At 41.1% G+C, this 15710-nt stretch overlaps 1 protein-coding gene across 1 annotated transcript in view; it reads left to right on the forward strand.

Annotated features, from left to right (window-relative positions):
* Positions 1-13341, forward strand: part of rgs3a (regulator of G protein signaling 3a) — a 177932-nt gene extending 164591 nt beyond the window's left edge. The window contains 4 exon segments of the mRNA XM_059358232.1: positions 8571-8672; positions 9888-9949; positions 10922-11088; positions 11205-13341. Of these exon segments, the coding sequence (XP_059214215.1) occupies positions 8571-8672; positions 9888-9949; positions 10922-11088; positions 11205-11405 (532 nt within the window). The 3' untranslated portion in view covers positions 11406-13341.
* The last annotated feature ends 2369 nt before the right edge of the window (positions 13342-15710 follow it).

Genomic DNA, 15710 nt, shown 5'->3' on the forward strand with positions numbered 1-15710 from the left:
AACTATTTTTGTTGTTATCATTATATTTGTCCAAACACATGTACCAGGAATTAAAATGAACAAGAAATTTAAGAAAATATTCTAATATTTTTTTCCATGACTGCATTTTATTGGGTTTTATATGTCATTTCCCCCTCTTTATATCTCAATATAGATACTCTATTGTTAGTACCACTTCATTCCTATATTTTAAAAATATTTTATGAATCTGGACACATTTTTATAGTCATTGCTTTTCCCTGTCCCATTGGTTAGTGATTGCTTTGCCAGGTGTAATGCTAATTTCCTTAAATAAGTTTACCTGTGCTTTTATTTAAGAGGCATCTGTACTGAGTTGTGACATTGATGAATGTTGTGTGGAATAAAATGTTTTGTGTCCTGTAGACAAAATGGCAGCTCACCATTGATTGTAACCCTTTTTCTGTCAATATAGTAAAGAAAAGGCAAGTTTATTTATACAGCACATTTCAGCAAGAAGACAATTCAAAGTGCTTTACACAAAACAAGAAAAGCATTGAGAGAAAATACAAAAGCAATACATTATAAAATGACATTTAAACATCAGTAAAGACCCAGAAAAATATGAAAAATAAATAGAAGCAGTTAGAATAGAAATATAATTGGGTATAGTTAAAATTACAGTGCAGTATTAGAAATTATTGATTATTTGATTTAATGAAAGGCGGCAAACAGAGAAGTCTTAGTTGAAGGATAAGTCACACTGTGTTCACATTCTCCTGTGTTTACATCCATTTTTTCATTAAATTCTCAATGTCACAAGCCTGTTATCACTTATGAATTATTGGGGTTTTTCATCTTTAAGCATTTGACCTATTTTTTTAGCCTTTTTTTCATTATGCCACACTGTAAAGCAATACCAGAGGCAATAATCTACTCAATCATATTAAGTCACACCAACAAACATACCCTCAACACAATATCTTCCTGTGTAACTCAGGGGAATATAAACATAATATGTTGCTGCTATAGATAGAAATCTCAGGCTTTCTATAGAAGCGAGCATGATGGAAATGAAATTATTTCCTCCAGATGTTGGAGACTGATATATAACATATAGGGAAAGTCAACAGAGCAAGTAGATGGACATCAGAGGCCAACCATATCTCACATGGATAAATCATGCTGAAATTTAGCAATGTATAGCTTAAAACAGGTACTTTCCCTTAAGCCATGTGATTTTAACATATTTGATTTCCTCCCCATTGTTTTCACTCCTGTTGGATACATTGTATGCATTTTAAAATGTTTCATCTGGCACGTTTGTGGATTTGGTTCCCAGTCTGGTAATTAGTGTTGATATTACTGTAAACACTCTTCCCTTAATCACCATAATCATCATTAGTGACAGGAAAATTGAAGGAAACGGATCTCTATACACAACGTAAATATCCACAGAAGAAGAAAATTGATTGCATTTTTCACTCAGGCGAATTGGTACTTACATGTAAGAGCACATTACACATGTCCTCTTTGAAGCTTCCTCTTCCTCTCTCTACTCTTACAAAGCACTTGGCCTCTCATGCATCACTACAACAACAAAGAAACCAGTCTGGTCATCCACTTCTCAAGTACACTCACTCTTCTGCTCTACTTCTTTCACCCTGTTCTTTACCTGCTTACCTTCTCTCATTTCCTACATATCTTCCTTCCCTCCTTTCTTTACCTCCTGTGTCCAGGTTTACAGATCCAGAACAGCTGTTTTCCTGAAATTGTCCACATTATCTGCGGCTGCCCCCTCCATTATCACCTTTTGTTTTTACTCAGCCCAGGTGTTTTGCTTCTCCAAGCAATGACTCCCTGCAATGCTGTACTCCTTTTTCCTGTCTGGTGGCTTTCAAACTAGTAGCAATAAAGCCATTAACCTACAGCACACACACAAACGTGAGCTTGTTGGTGGATTAAACTATTGGGAAACCAATACAAGAGTGATTAAAACCAACTTTGAGTCATACAGGCAGGAAATACAGGCAGATGGAAAGAACAGAAAGCAACAGATTACCATCTGTGTGTTTGTGTTTCTGTGTATGTATGGTTATACTTGACATACTGTATATACTGAAGGCATATTCTTGTCAGTATTGGTAGATGTAGAATCATGTTTCTCACAGCAGTAGTGTCCAGAATTGGTATCACCTGATTTTGCTGCCAAGATGCATGTAAGACCCCTTTTGTGTGCCGTCAAAGCTGGCCGAAGTTATGCTAGTTATGGAGTCAGACATGATGTTGTGTTATGATTATGTGAACCAATCTATTATGTCTATGAAGTGTCTCGTCATCCAGGTTATATGTAGACGTCTAGAAGGACTAAATTAAAGTTAACTGGATTACTGAAACTGGAATTTTACTGCCTAATAAAAAAATGACTGGACCATGACTTGTTAGCATCTCTTGGACCTTTACCTATTATGTCTCCCAACCAGTCGTTAAAAGTGACGAAGCCTCTAGGATGATTGTTGAATCTTTACTAGAGCAAAACAGAAGTTTAGTTGCCTTTAACATAACCTGAGTTTATAGTCAATCCACATCTCAGGCGTAGATTTTGATTTACAGTTGAGCGTCCGAATTCAGCTGTTGATTGCGATGGTGCAATGCTAAACCGGTTTATTGTGCGTGATCAGGCAATGTAATGCTTTAAAAGCACTTTTTGATTCGAAGCATTCTTCTTGCTTGCCAAAACTGATGCCTCCGATACCCACAATGCAACTTGACTACTAACAGTTCAATCATAGTTTCGGGTGTCTTCTGTTCCAACTCCAGACACCAAAACTTGCAGCTTTCAGCCCCAACTGATGTTGAAATTGATCAGACTTGGCACAGCTCTCTCTGGAGAGGTCAAACTCTTTCTTCTACTTGTTTCAGTATTCACACAAAAATACTCCCCAAGACCTCCAAACATGTTGATGTTTAAAATAATTTGAATTTCCTTTAAATTATATAAAACTGAAGTTACATTCAGTTAACTCTCGCCTGGACTCCTCACTTAATTGGAGACTATTGTATGTGTACATTAATTAATTCATAAAGGAAACACACAACCATTTTTAGTTAAAGTTTTGACATAATGATTAAACACAGATAAGCCCCTCAGACTTTGTATTTAAAAAAACAGGAACTACATTGAAAATATTTTCCAAATTTATCCATTTGGAATTCCTGATTGAGGATATTAGATTATATTCTAACAGCTAGAGACTTAACTCTCAGCTAAATGAAGTTTAATGATAACAAGCATCCAGTGAACAATCTGCAGGAGAGAATATATGATATGTTTTTCTTGTAGCCTGGTAGCAGATTTAAGACTCCACCGCTGGCTGTCACCTGGGACAGATGAACAGATCATTTTAATAGTCAGTCCCATTGCTAAAAAGACAAATGTCATCTCCACTTACTAACCCATAAAACTAAAAACCCGTCCAGGCCCCGGTGGAAGGAATCTGTCCTCTCTAAACACTGCCTGGTGATTGGGTGAGCCCAGGGTCCGCCTTCCCCAGACCCCCCGGACTATATAAAGCTCCAGCACATCCTCTCAGGGGTTAGAGGAATGTGATTGTCAAACAAACCCTTGGGCCCCGAGCACCGGCACTCCTGACACACGCTTACATGCAGTCTAATTTCCACACACACCAAGTGAAGCTGCGTACAGGCTGGCACCCATGTTTCCCACTATGGTTGATTTCTCAGAGAAGTACCTGGAAAGGTAAGAGCAATGCAGCGTGTGATGTGTGTGCGTGGGTTTATCTGAACTTTGATTATCGAGAGTTCGAAACATTACAAGGCAGGATGAGGAAAGTGTGGGTGGGGGCGGTTTTGCGTCCCCGCAGGAATCAGTGCTCTCAAGCTGGTAGGAAGCTATCTGACCTCTACATGGATCTCATTTGACAGTCGCAGTGAGGGAAAAGAAACTCCCAAGAGGCTCAAACTATTTTGGAGGAAGCAGCTTTAAGTTCTAACTTGAGGCTGCCCCTTTTTCTTATTATACGCAGCCTGGATTTCAGGAATAGGATTGCTCATGTGGTCTTTATGGCTAGGAAGGTGAGTTACTCTGAAATAGAGTTCTTTTTTGGTCTTGATTGAGGGAGACTGTGAATGAGATAGTGTTGTATTTATGGACAAAATTTAGGACAATTCCCTTTTTTCGTTGTTCTTCTAGGAATATGGCAGAGTGACTTTTTTTTCTTTGTTGTGAGGCACTTTATAGATTAGCCTTCTTTGTCTTGGTGTCTGTTTTTGACTCTGTTGTATCTCTGGACTGTTTTGTCTGTGAAGAAAGTCCAGGACAAACACTCACAGTTTGTCCCTATATCTTTTCAGACAGCCCAAATAGCATGAATGTTATTTTAAGTGTTGCAGACACACTGACACAACACTTGACCCATTATCCTTGCACGGACGCAGATTCACAAACAGAGCCACCCGCTCGCACAGTGTTATTTGTGTGTCGTGTCCTGTATTCACTACACAGGCACACAGCCTTCTGTAAATAGAAAAGTGGCAGAGGGAACGAAAACAAGCCTGAACCCTGGGCCGCTGCTCTCTCACATCTGTATTTCGATTCCTCCCCTTTACTCACTGCTGCACCCCAAATCTCACAGGTCAGGTTTTACAGAGGGCCTACCCCTATCACTGTGAGAAACACAGATTAATGTAGCAAACAACAAAAGTGGGATGAAGTGGGGCAGTGGATTTGGCTTGTGCTTCTATGGTACTTTGTGATCTGCAGTGTGTCTGTCTGCAGCTCTTGCCCATGTGCTCCCAGAGCCTTTCCCTGGGAGTGCGGCCTACTTATCAGAACACCAGGAATAGCCAACGGGGTGCTATTAGTGCGTCTAATGTGAGCCAAGCAAAGAGGGAATAAAGAGTATGGAAACCTGCAGATAATTGCGTCGCTAAAGACCTCTTGCTCTTTCACTCAGGCACATAAAGCGCTCTCTCTTGCAGACACAAACAGACACATGAGGGAGCGTACACATTACATCCATGCTGCAAACATGTGTTCGTAGGGGAGGGGAGTATACATTTCTGGGTGGCAGCATGTTAGATCAAAGATCATCCTAATTTGATAATCCTTTAGAGAGCATGTGTCAGTCTTTTAGCAGATTACATTAAGTGTAGGGGTCACTGGATGTGATAAATCAAATGGAGCGCAGTACAGTACATCGCTAATGGTTTTAGTGCTGAGGGAGCTATTAGCAGAAACAGCAAAGTATCAACTTTAAATACAGAGCTACTCAATGTGAGAGACTGTGAAAGGCGCCATTAGCACATAAAGAGCAGAGATGCAAAGAGCAGCAGATACAGTATCATTCTTAAGTGTCGTAAAAATGATGCAGAAATATCTATAATCAAGTTTCTGGCCATGTTTGTATGAGCACTTTCTCCCTGTGACTGCATGTATCTAATACATGTGTAGTAATACATGTATAGTGAACATAGCCACTGTGACATCACCCATTGGTTTGGGATCTACCGTTTTGAAACCTTGAGTTTGGCGTGCTGGCCGTTGCCATGTTGGCTTTTTGGAGCCAGAATTGATCATATTTTTAGAACCCTGGACATTTTTAGGCGATCTGAATGTTACAGTTAAATTTTACTAACTGAAAACACACTGTGAAAGGGTCTGAGGTGCAATCATGGACAACAACTAAACCAGACAACACAGTGGTAGCCATGCCCTAAAATTTACCCTGCTTTATCGTCGTTTTTACTCTAAATGAGGAAATAATTTAAAAAATGAACATAATGTTGAATTAAAGCCCACTTGAAAACAAGGTCTTGAAACAAGCAATTTAGACCATAAACACATCTACATTGGCTTCACTTTTCAGGCCCTGAGATTTCCCCCTTTTCCCCAGTTTTGAGTCTGAGTTAAGGGTTTAGGGTTTCACCCAGGGAGGTTTTACTCAACATGCTACCATTGTTTTCCCATTGTTTGCAGTGAGGCAGCTGACATTGCACATGTTGTACATATTTACACTGTTCATAGAAAGAAGAATGTGTCGCCCACATTGAAGGACAAGTTGACTCACATTGAGCTAATAATCACTCAGGCAGCTTTATTTGCGGCTATACAATAGGCAACATGTATCACTTGTTTTTAATAATGGTCTCGGTCTCGTGGGCTTATAAATCATCGCAATGGGTAATCTCAAATCGGCTCCAGTGTTGACACCAAGTACGAGAATGCCTTGCAAGGAAATCTGTGCTGCTCCAGGGTGGAAAATGTTTGTGTTTGCAATATCCATTGACACCCACATGGTGGCAGGATAGAAACATACATTTCACTTAAAGTGACTGTTGCTATGACATCATTGTCACATCATACCCACGCGGGCTGAGCTTGTATAAAACCAGACATAAATAATAAAGCGTCTTTTGTCAGGCCAACAAAAATATTTTCCAGCCCTTATTAAACACGTCTCTTTCTCACATGCACCGGCAAAGACAGAGGGTGTCTTTCAGCGAGCACATGCACAGCTCAAGACCTAATTGCCTTGAGTGCGGACTAAAAATAGAACAATCTAATGAATCCTGCTCTGATGTTATGAGTTTATTTAACAGCAAGAGTTTTTATTTGGGGAGAAATGTCCTTCAGGCTGGCAAGTGTGACCTATTAACAGGGATCCTGCTTTAGAACAGCCTGTTGTTTTCAGCCACTGAAAGAGAGGCCTGAATTCTGTTCAGCAGTTCAGCGTCTGGTTTCATACAAGACGTTATTTCAATCAATGGATGAGTCATCCTTCCACCAGTGAGGTTGTGTGTAGGTATTCCTTAGGGTAAGATGTGGAATTGATTTAGAAATGTGTCCTACAAGTGTATCTCAAGATCTATTTTTTGAATTTCCATTCCATTTCCAAAATAAAAGCTTCCACTTAGCTTTTTCCAGATATCCACGCCAATGCATGGTATATTTTTTTTTACATATATTGGTGGAACATTAATTTCCTATGTCACTCATTTGGCAGTTTTACTCACAAACGCTCTCAAATAGGCCTCTTGTGGTTCTACCAGTCGACTAAAGTAACCTGCAGCAGCTGAACCCCCGAAACCCAAACACGCCCAAATCAATACACCAACAAAGTCACACTCATCCTGATTTTTAAAGGAGCTATTCAGCCACTGCCTCCAACAGCTCATGCAGTCATGTTGTATCTTGTGTATGGGGCATGTTTCTACCTTTCCTTTCCTGTGGCCGTTGGAAAAACTCACACGAGACAGCTGACTGTGTTCTCTGTTCGGCTCGGCAGCCGCTCCGTGTGACGACCGTGCATTTACGCATGCATAAATTATCTCTCTCCTGCTTCCCTTCACGCACACACTGGAGTTTTCCAACACCTGTGACTGGCATGAAAGCAGCAGTAAAGTGGGCATGAGTTGGCACAGGTGCAGGGTGGGTTCTTTGAACGTTTGTGTGGGCGTTCAAGTATGTTAATGTACAGTGTTTGTGCTAATCTGCAGTTACATATTCTTCCACCCTCCTGTATATGCAGTTTTGAATGATAAGTGTCTATTACTGGAAGCCTTGTTTCTTAATTTGGGGTGTACATGCTCTCCTGGGGGCTTTGGGTTGGCAGTGGCACAGCTTGCAGTGATTAGGGCCAGCGAGCGCACACCGCCGCGCTGCATTATTAGCGGGCCAGCCAATCCACAGTGGAAATCAAAAGCAGGGACTCAGGAAATGGGTGTTGAGTGAGGTCACATCCCAATGAGGCAGCACGTGCTCCAGGTCGGGAAAAGCCAGGACACGTACCATGGGATTATGGGAATGCGCAGGATTGTGAAAGGCCCCATGGGGAACGAGGGTTGGTGTATCACCTTGTGTGAGATTTAAGGTAGCGCATGTGCAGCGTGGGGGTCTGCGCATACGTGTGTGTGTGTGAACGAGATGGTTAGAGGAAGGTGGAACAGGTGAGGTGGGTGGTCAGGAGGATTTTGGGTGCTGCTGCCAGGGGGAAGCAGAGGAGTGAGGAGGTCACTGTGCCCTGTTGCCTCGGCCCTGGGTCAGCTCCCTCTCAGCAGCCCCTCTAGGCACATGGAGAATGGCGTGATGAAACAGAGGAGTGAGGATTGAGTCTCTCTCCTCCTTCTCTGCCACATTCGCTCAGTCCCTGCCGAGGAACCTGCCAGGGACACATCTACAGGAAAGACTGTTAGAGAGATTGACAGGCGAGAGACGAAGCGAGGAAAGGGAGCTTGACATCCGCCTTTTGGAAAAGTTCTGTCCCACCAAACCAACATACCTGGCTGAAGACTAAAATGTACACAACGCAACATTTATTTTCATCTTTGTGGGTTTGATTTCATGTGGATTTACAGTGCTGAAGAACTTAATTGGTGATCCCCATGCCTTGGATTGTTTTAATTGTGGACTTTGGACTTTGGACTCAACACACTTTATTCCCATGTCTCTTTTTGTCCACCTCCTCTTTATCATTCCTTTCATCCTCATTCCATTTTGTCCTGTCTCACCTTCCCCCTCTCCCTCACCTCTTTCTGTCACTCTTCCCTCTCTTGCCAACTTTCCTCTCCTCTCATATCTTCCTTTCACCCAGGGCCAAAGACATGAAGAATCGGCTGGCTTTCCTGCGGAGGAGGAATGAATCCCCAGGAAGTAACCCAGCCAGCAAGTTAGACAAATCTATGAAGTCAGTCAAGTAAGTGGCCACTTCCTGACAGCATGTGCATGTGGGTGTATGTGAGAGACTGTTTTCCGGGTCTAGCCACAACTGGGGATGACCTGGCCTTGGAAGGCAGACATGTGGGCAGTAGCTGTGATGGGAGTGTGATTGTAACGTGTGACATTAATAAAAGGAATGAGACAATGTTGGTGTAACAATGGCACGCCTCAAGAAGGAGTGTTAAACTGTTTGAATGTGGGTTGTTTAATTATCGAAAATGTGTTCATCAAAAGGAATACTTTAATGTCAAGCATCACGAATATCGTAGATCAATGTGTTATTTAAGACCGTTTCCATGCCTTTACTTTGGCGATTGCTATACAGAAAGCTAACAACAATGTAGTAGTAGTTTTGAAAGATAAGCAACTATTTTTTATACTTTCTTTACAGTTGGTCCCAAACAGCCACCATAAATGTGTAGTTATATTAAAATATCACTATTATAGATTAACATTTCCCTTATATCATAACCACATAAGTCCAGCAATGCAATTTGGCAAGCAGCTGCTTCAACACTTTTATGCAATATTTTTTACATACATGTTCAAACAGTAAGTGAAATAACATAGCAAACGTCCGGCTGGTCAGAATTGTTGTCAGAATGTGTGCTGAAACTCCAGTTTACTAACTATTATCAAAGGGCACAGAAAAATTACCCAAAATGTATTTTCTCCTGCTGTGTCAAATAAGGGCACAGAAAAATGTCCAAAAGTACCCAAAATTTATTTTCTCCTACTGTGTCAAATAAGGCCTCAGATGTGGATTACAGTGAGTGTAAGATGAGGCATGCTCTACAGCAGGGTACAGGAAGAATGAGAGGCAGCAGGGGGCAGACGGAGCTGGTGGGGGGAGGAGGTCTCCAAACCCAACAACACATCCCTATTGGCCGCATGTAGCCCCTCCCCTCCCGCCTTCCAACTTGCATTCAGTGGGAATATAAAAGCCTACCCCCACCAGGGTAAAGCAGAAAGACTCATGGCTCTCAGTGTTGGTAGCTCTCATAAAGCAGAATTGAATGAGAGAGGAGAAGAGCAGTAGACACAGACTAGAGTGGAAGTAAGCAACGGAGAGGAATTACCTGCTTAGTTTCCACTCATCTAATCCTGCATAGAAAGTTCTGCGGATGGGTCACACTATGAGAAACCTGGCTGAGATGGGCTTGTTAAAGAATCGCTCTGCTTTTATCTGCAGGCCCACCCCAGAGGAGGCACTGAAATGGGGGGATTCACTTGACAAGCTGCTGACACACAAATGTAAGTTACTTTTTAAATATTTTCTTAAATTTTGTCTCATGTTCTCCCTCCTAGATCATCTGTGTTTTTGTGTTGATCATTTATTAATTAAGTGCAATATTGTTGTAGAGAGTTGGTGAATCTATACATCCAGTGTTTGCATGAGGCGGTGGGGGATGGTGGTGGGCACAGGGAATATGCATGTGGTGATATATGGATTACACACGCACCGTTCTGCAGTGAGCGGGCAGCTTGCATCAAGTTTCCCTAATCCCAACGGACAGAGTCCATGCGTTACATAGAGAGAAGAATCAGGACTAACACAGGCAACACTGCAAGAGTGTTGCTATTTTAGTTTTTCACACTTCATCTTCCACAGCCCCAGTTTAAAAGCTGATACAAAGCCAGCCCTACATCTGGTCCTCATTCAACTCCGTTGGCCTCTTTATTCTCCCCCTTCTTATTTCCTCTCCTTCACCTCTTACCTCACTCCTGCTTACCAGAATGAGGTAAGAGATGACCGCCTGCACTGGCTTTGCTTATCAGCGTGGGTGATTCATGGGAACGGAAAGGTGCAGACGGGAGAAGTGGGTGGACTCAGCTTCCTGCTATTCTTTCTTCTGGATGCCTTCTTCCTCAAATCATTAACTTGACTGAAACTTAAAAAGCCCAAAGTGCCAGAATTAGTCCTTTCCCCCGCTTGCACTAAAACAGTCATCTCTTTGTTCAGTCACAGCATGTGTGAAGGGGAATGCATATGTCATGCTGAAGGGTGGGTGATGTCACTCAAAAGGATGTTGAGGACTCGAATGTGTGCTGCGGTGTTGTTAGCGTTTTTTTATGTCTCACTTTATTCCAACCACATGACTCAAAAGGCAGTCACGGAGCTATTTTGGGCGCTGAAACTCCAAGGAGCGCTTCAGCTGTGAGGTTGCCATGGCACTCTAGTCAACTCTCCTCTTGTTTACTCTCCACCTCTCTGCTTTCCTTCAGATGGTCTGGCAGCGTTCAGAGCTTTCCTGCGCACAGAGTTCAGCGAGGAAAATCTGGAATTCTGGCTAGCATGTGAGGAATACAAGAAGATCAAGTCGCAGTCCAAGATGGCGTCAAAAGCCAAGAAAATCTTTGCAGAATACATCGCTATCCAGTCTTGTAAAGAGGTGAGTGAGAGTGCACAAAACACACAAAAAAACCTGCATTGCATCATGCATTATCCCCTCTTGCTAAACTTTCATAATAAAAGTGTAATTAACTTGTTCATTTTTGTCCTCTGCAGGTAAATCTGGATTCGTACACCAGAGATCACACTAAGGACAACCTGCAGAATGTGACACGCTCCTGCTTTGACCTAGCACAGAGGCGGATATACGGGCTGATGGAGAAGGACTCATACCCCCGATTCCTGCGCTCAGAACTCTACGTGGACTTAATCAACCAAAAAAAGGCCAGCTCCACTCCGACTTCATCTTCGTCATAAAAGACCAGAAAAAGATCTGAGGAGGAGAGAAAGATGATGAGAGAGAAAAAAGGGTCAGACTTGAAAAAAAACGTAGATTTGGTGGGTGGGATGTGAGGTTCTTTGTTTGCCTTTTTTTACTTTTTTTGTGTATGTCATCCTGTCAACTACGATTTTTTTGTTGTTGTTATGGTGTGAGAGGACGCAGCAAAGCTATGGCACTGCAAAGGAATGTAGTTTACACAGTTACCAGGTGGATGGATGAATGAATGGACAGGTGAATGGATGGATGGATGTTAAGCCCACATGTTGTGGCTGGAGCAGGAGCTGGACGCTTGTCTGATCACTGTCTCTCTTTTTTTGTGGTGTCAGTCTTTTGGTCGTGTTTTAAGTTTTTTGTCCAGTTGTACTGGAGAAAAGGAGGGGTCGCTCAGAAAAACCCTGCAGACATGAAGACAGTCCGGTACTGTTTTGTCACTTTTTTCCCTTAATTTCTTTTTAAAAGTCCCACTTTAAATCCCCTCCTTTCCTCCACCATGTTCTCTGTGAAGCCACTTCAAAGCTGTCGGTACGACACAAAGTCCTTTTTCTGCGTGTTTTTTTTTCTTTTTTTTTATCAGACTCCAAACTGTATGACGGAGAGGGGTAGGAAAAAAAAACAAGATGTCTGAATAAAAGCTAGCATAATGGCTCTGTTTCACACGCACATCTGTATTCAAAGCTTCTATAAACAGCTTTCACCTTATTCAGTTCATCACAAGACTGTGGAGAGCGTTCGACAGGGACAGATGGAGACAGCGACGGGGCAAAGAACACAAACGTATAAATAACGGACAGACTGGAGCTGTGATGAAACACAGACATGTGTCCCTCTCACATTAAAAGACATTCAAAGTCACATTCGAAGCCAGTAATGGAAGAAAAAGACGACTTGTTTCCTGTCTCCAAAGACTGTTTACAACAAGGAACGAAAACTGAAGAAGAAGAAAAAGCAGCCAAACGACATTTCCTTTAACATTGTAGCTCATTCTGGACTAATCGAGGAAGCATTCTCAGGACATTGCCATGACAGGTTCCAGCTTGGTTTATCTTCTGTTTTTTTACTCACTCACTGTTTTTATATGCTTTAGAGTTCCAACCTGCACTCCCTAGTTCTACTGAGCAATACACAGGTTGCTCCTTTCATAGTCGGAGGAAAAAAATGGCTTCATGTTGTACAAAAGTTTGCCTATTTATTTAGATTAACTTGCTGGATGCTTCTACAGACACCCTCACCTCCTCTAAAGCACTCAGCTAAAAGCTCTCACTTTCCTCTTAACCACCAAACAGGTCCAATGCTGTCCTGAACTTTAAGTGCAATATTTTTTTATTTTATTTTATTATTATGTTTGGTTTCATTTATTTGGATAATTTTGAATTTTTATGGGGAAGACGAACGGCTTGAGCTCTGTATTAACTTTATTTGTTAAGAGAAAAAAAACGTAGAGCTATAAGGTTGACTTACAACGTAAACTTTCAAGAACCATAAGTAGTTTAATGAATTTTAAGCAAATGATTCTAACTGTGTTAACCCCCGGCAGCAGGCAGCCGGGGTACGTTATGGTTGTAAATATAATTCTTTAAGAAAACTATGTGATAACACATTAAAAACAAACAAAAACAAAAAACCCATAGGTCTCTGCTGGTGAATGTGGGACCCAGCTGTATCTATGTAAATATGAGAGACTCAAAACTATAAGATGACATGTATTGTTTAAAAAAAAGTAGGTGAGCAAGAGCAGGTACAATCTGCTCTTTTCCCTGGTCATACACTGCTTGTAAGGAGTTTTCTGAAATGCATTTTATCATTTTCACTGTTTACAATTCAAAATGCATCTCCTATTATAGCAAGTGAAAACAGTAGAGTACATTTGGTGTCATTGCTAATGATAAATAAACCAACCAACTGATGAAGTAAGATGTTGTCTCTGGATTTTTCTTCTGATGTGCATTTCCCATGTGTATTGATCACAAACATGATAAGACAGATGTCCATTGAAGTCGTCCACAAGCTCCCATGGACTAATTAAAGGTAACAGACAGTTGTATGAAGTTGCTATAAGGAATAGTTTTCTGTTTTGGCAGATGCTAATTCAATTCTTCAAAGCCACCAGACTCCATTGAGAAAAACAGTAATTTTAGGTCAAAGTTGCTGCATGATCTGTTAGTTTGTATGTGTAATTATGTGACTTTGTTGAATCAAAACAAAACATTCAAAACACCAAAGTCTCACAAAAACACAAATTAATTTACCAATCAAGACAGCGGTAGACCAGCAACTCCCTGTGGTCTGTAAGGTAAAATTGCTGTTTTTCTCAATGGAGTCTGGTGGCTTTGAAGAATATAAACTGCATTTGCCAAAACGGCAGAGAGCAAAAATCTAAAGTATCCCTTTAGACTTCAGTTTTTATAAAGATTAACCAAATATATAATATTGTAATTTCTTCAAATTTCAGGCAGATTTATTTTGTAATTTTTTTACTTGGACTGAGCCAGACAACTACTGTCACAGACATGAGTGCTGTTGAACTTCTCACCCAACTCTTGGCCAAAATGAATATTCCTTTAAGTAACTGAACATTAAAAACTTTTACAACTTGAGTATCATTTTCATAGTTGGTATCTGTTGGTAATAATTACATCACACTCACCAAGGTCATTTCTGAGATTTTGGAACATTGCGACCAACTAATAACCCTGAAACAAGAACAGTTTGACAAAAATAGACCGATTGCAGACAACAACCTGATTAAACTCTGGCCTGTTATACAGTAGGTTGTGTGCAATTATTCTGTTCAATGAGGAATTATTACCAACACACAGGTTTGTCACAGCAATGTCATTGTGTTCCCAGATTCCACTGAGTACATTATTATCACCTTAACCAATAGAAATAAAGGCCAAAATAACAAAAGGACCATGTTGCTAAAAAAAAAAAGGATGCTTTTTATTTTTACACATCTATAAATAAACTTTAAAAGTTTCCATACTTCATCAAAAATACACATTTGTTGGGGGTGAAGTGGAATAGTGTTGAGATGGTGACGCAGAACATTGCGACTTGTCCTGTTCCCAGCTGTCATGTTGTTCTGAATAGAGGCGCCGCTGCCACAGGGTCGACTGTTGGCTGCGTTTCTGGGTCTGGATGAGAGGAAACAGTTGAGGTTCTGTAAGGGCAGTGTGTTTGTGGGTGTGTTTGGGTGTGTTTGGGGGGGTTGATCAGTCTGGAGTGGTGTTGGAAACAGTAGTAACAGGGCCTAATCCTCTTTACCAGCTGCCATCTGTTTTGACAGACACAGCTTCTTTTTCCCAAAAGGAATTGTCATCAGCCGTACTATCTCTCTCCCGGGCCTGCTTCCTCTCCGTCTCGCTGCCTGTTGAAAGTCTCTTTGTCTTCACAACCCACACCCAGTCATCTTTTATGCCATACAATGGAGATCCCGCTTTTGAGTTGAATTCCTTTACCAAAATCTTTTGTTCAGGTTTCCTTCCTCTCTATCATCTGTGTAAACCATATTACAGAGCCTGTCATTGTTTTCACATTCAGCTGTCACGTGAGCCCCAAAAACACGCCGGCTCGCATTTCCTGCTCAGACCTCTCGTGTCCTGCTGTACCAAATATGGCCATCAGTGTTTCTTCCTCTCTAACTGTCTCTTATCTGACTTTCTTGTCAAGTACACATTTGTCACAAGGATGTGGAGTGTGATTATCTCTATTTATAGCAGTTTTTCAATGTTGCATAACATTATAAAGATACCGTGTCCTGTGTGCTTGGCTTCAGGGAAATATGCTTCCAGTTTAAAAAACATGTATATAATGTATATATATATGTATATATATATATATATATATATATATATATATATATATATATTGCTTTGGCGTCAGTTGTCTCATTTAATTCAAATTTAATGCTAATGACTTTATTGAAATCACAGTTCTCGGAATTAAAATATAATTCCCCTCAGTTAGTGCTTCAGACTAGAATTATTAGTTCAACCTCTTGAGAAATATACTCACTTTCTTGGAATTCAATCTAGCAACCCATCAGCTATTGGTCTGATGATGATTAATCCTCTAACAGCCAAAATTTGTTTTTTTGGTGAAGCCAGCAGGTATCCAGGCCAAGATCTCCTCTTCTGTGCCCTGGTCATTGTTTACAGCTGGTTATTAAGACGCAAGAATGGAGCTGAAGTTGAGAGATGATGTTTCAATGCACATAAATTAAAAAAATAAGACAATGAAAACCCAAATTGTCAACAGACGATAGCCGATGGGTTCAGAGA

Source organism: Centropristis striata, chromosome 19 (assembly GCF_030273125.1).
Source record: "Centropristis striata isolate RG_2023a ecotype Rhode Island chromosome 19, C.striata_1.0, whole genome shotgun sequence".
Taxonomy (NCBI): domain Eukaryota; kingdom Metazoa; phylum Chordata; class Actinopteri; order Perciformes; family Serranidae; genus Centropristis; species Centropristis striata.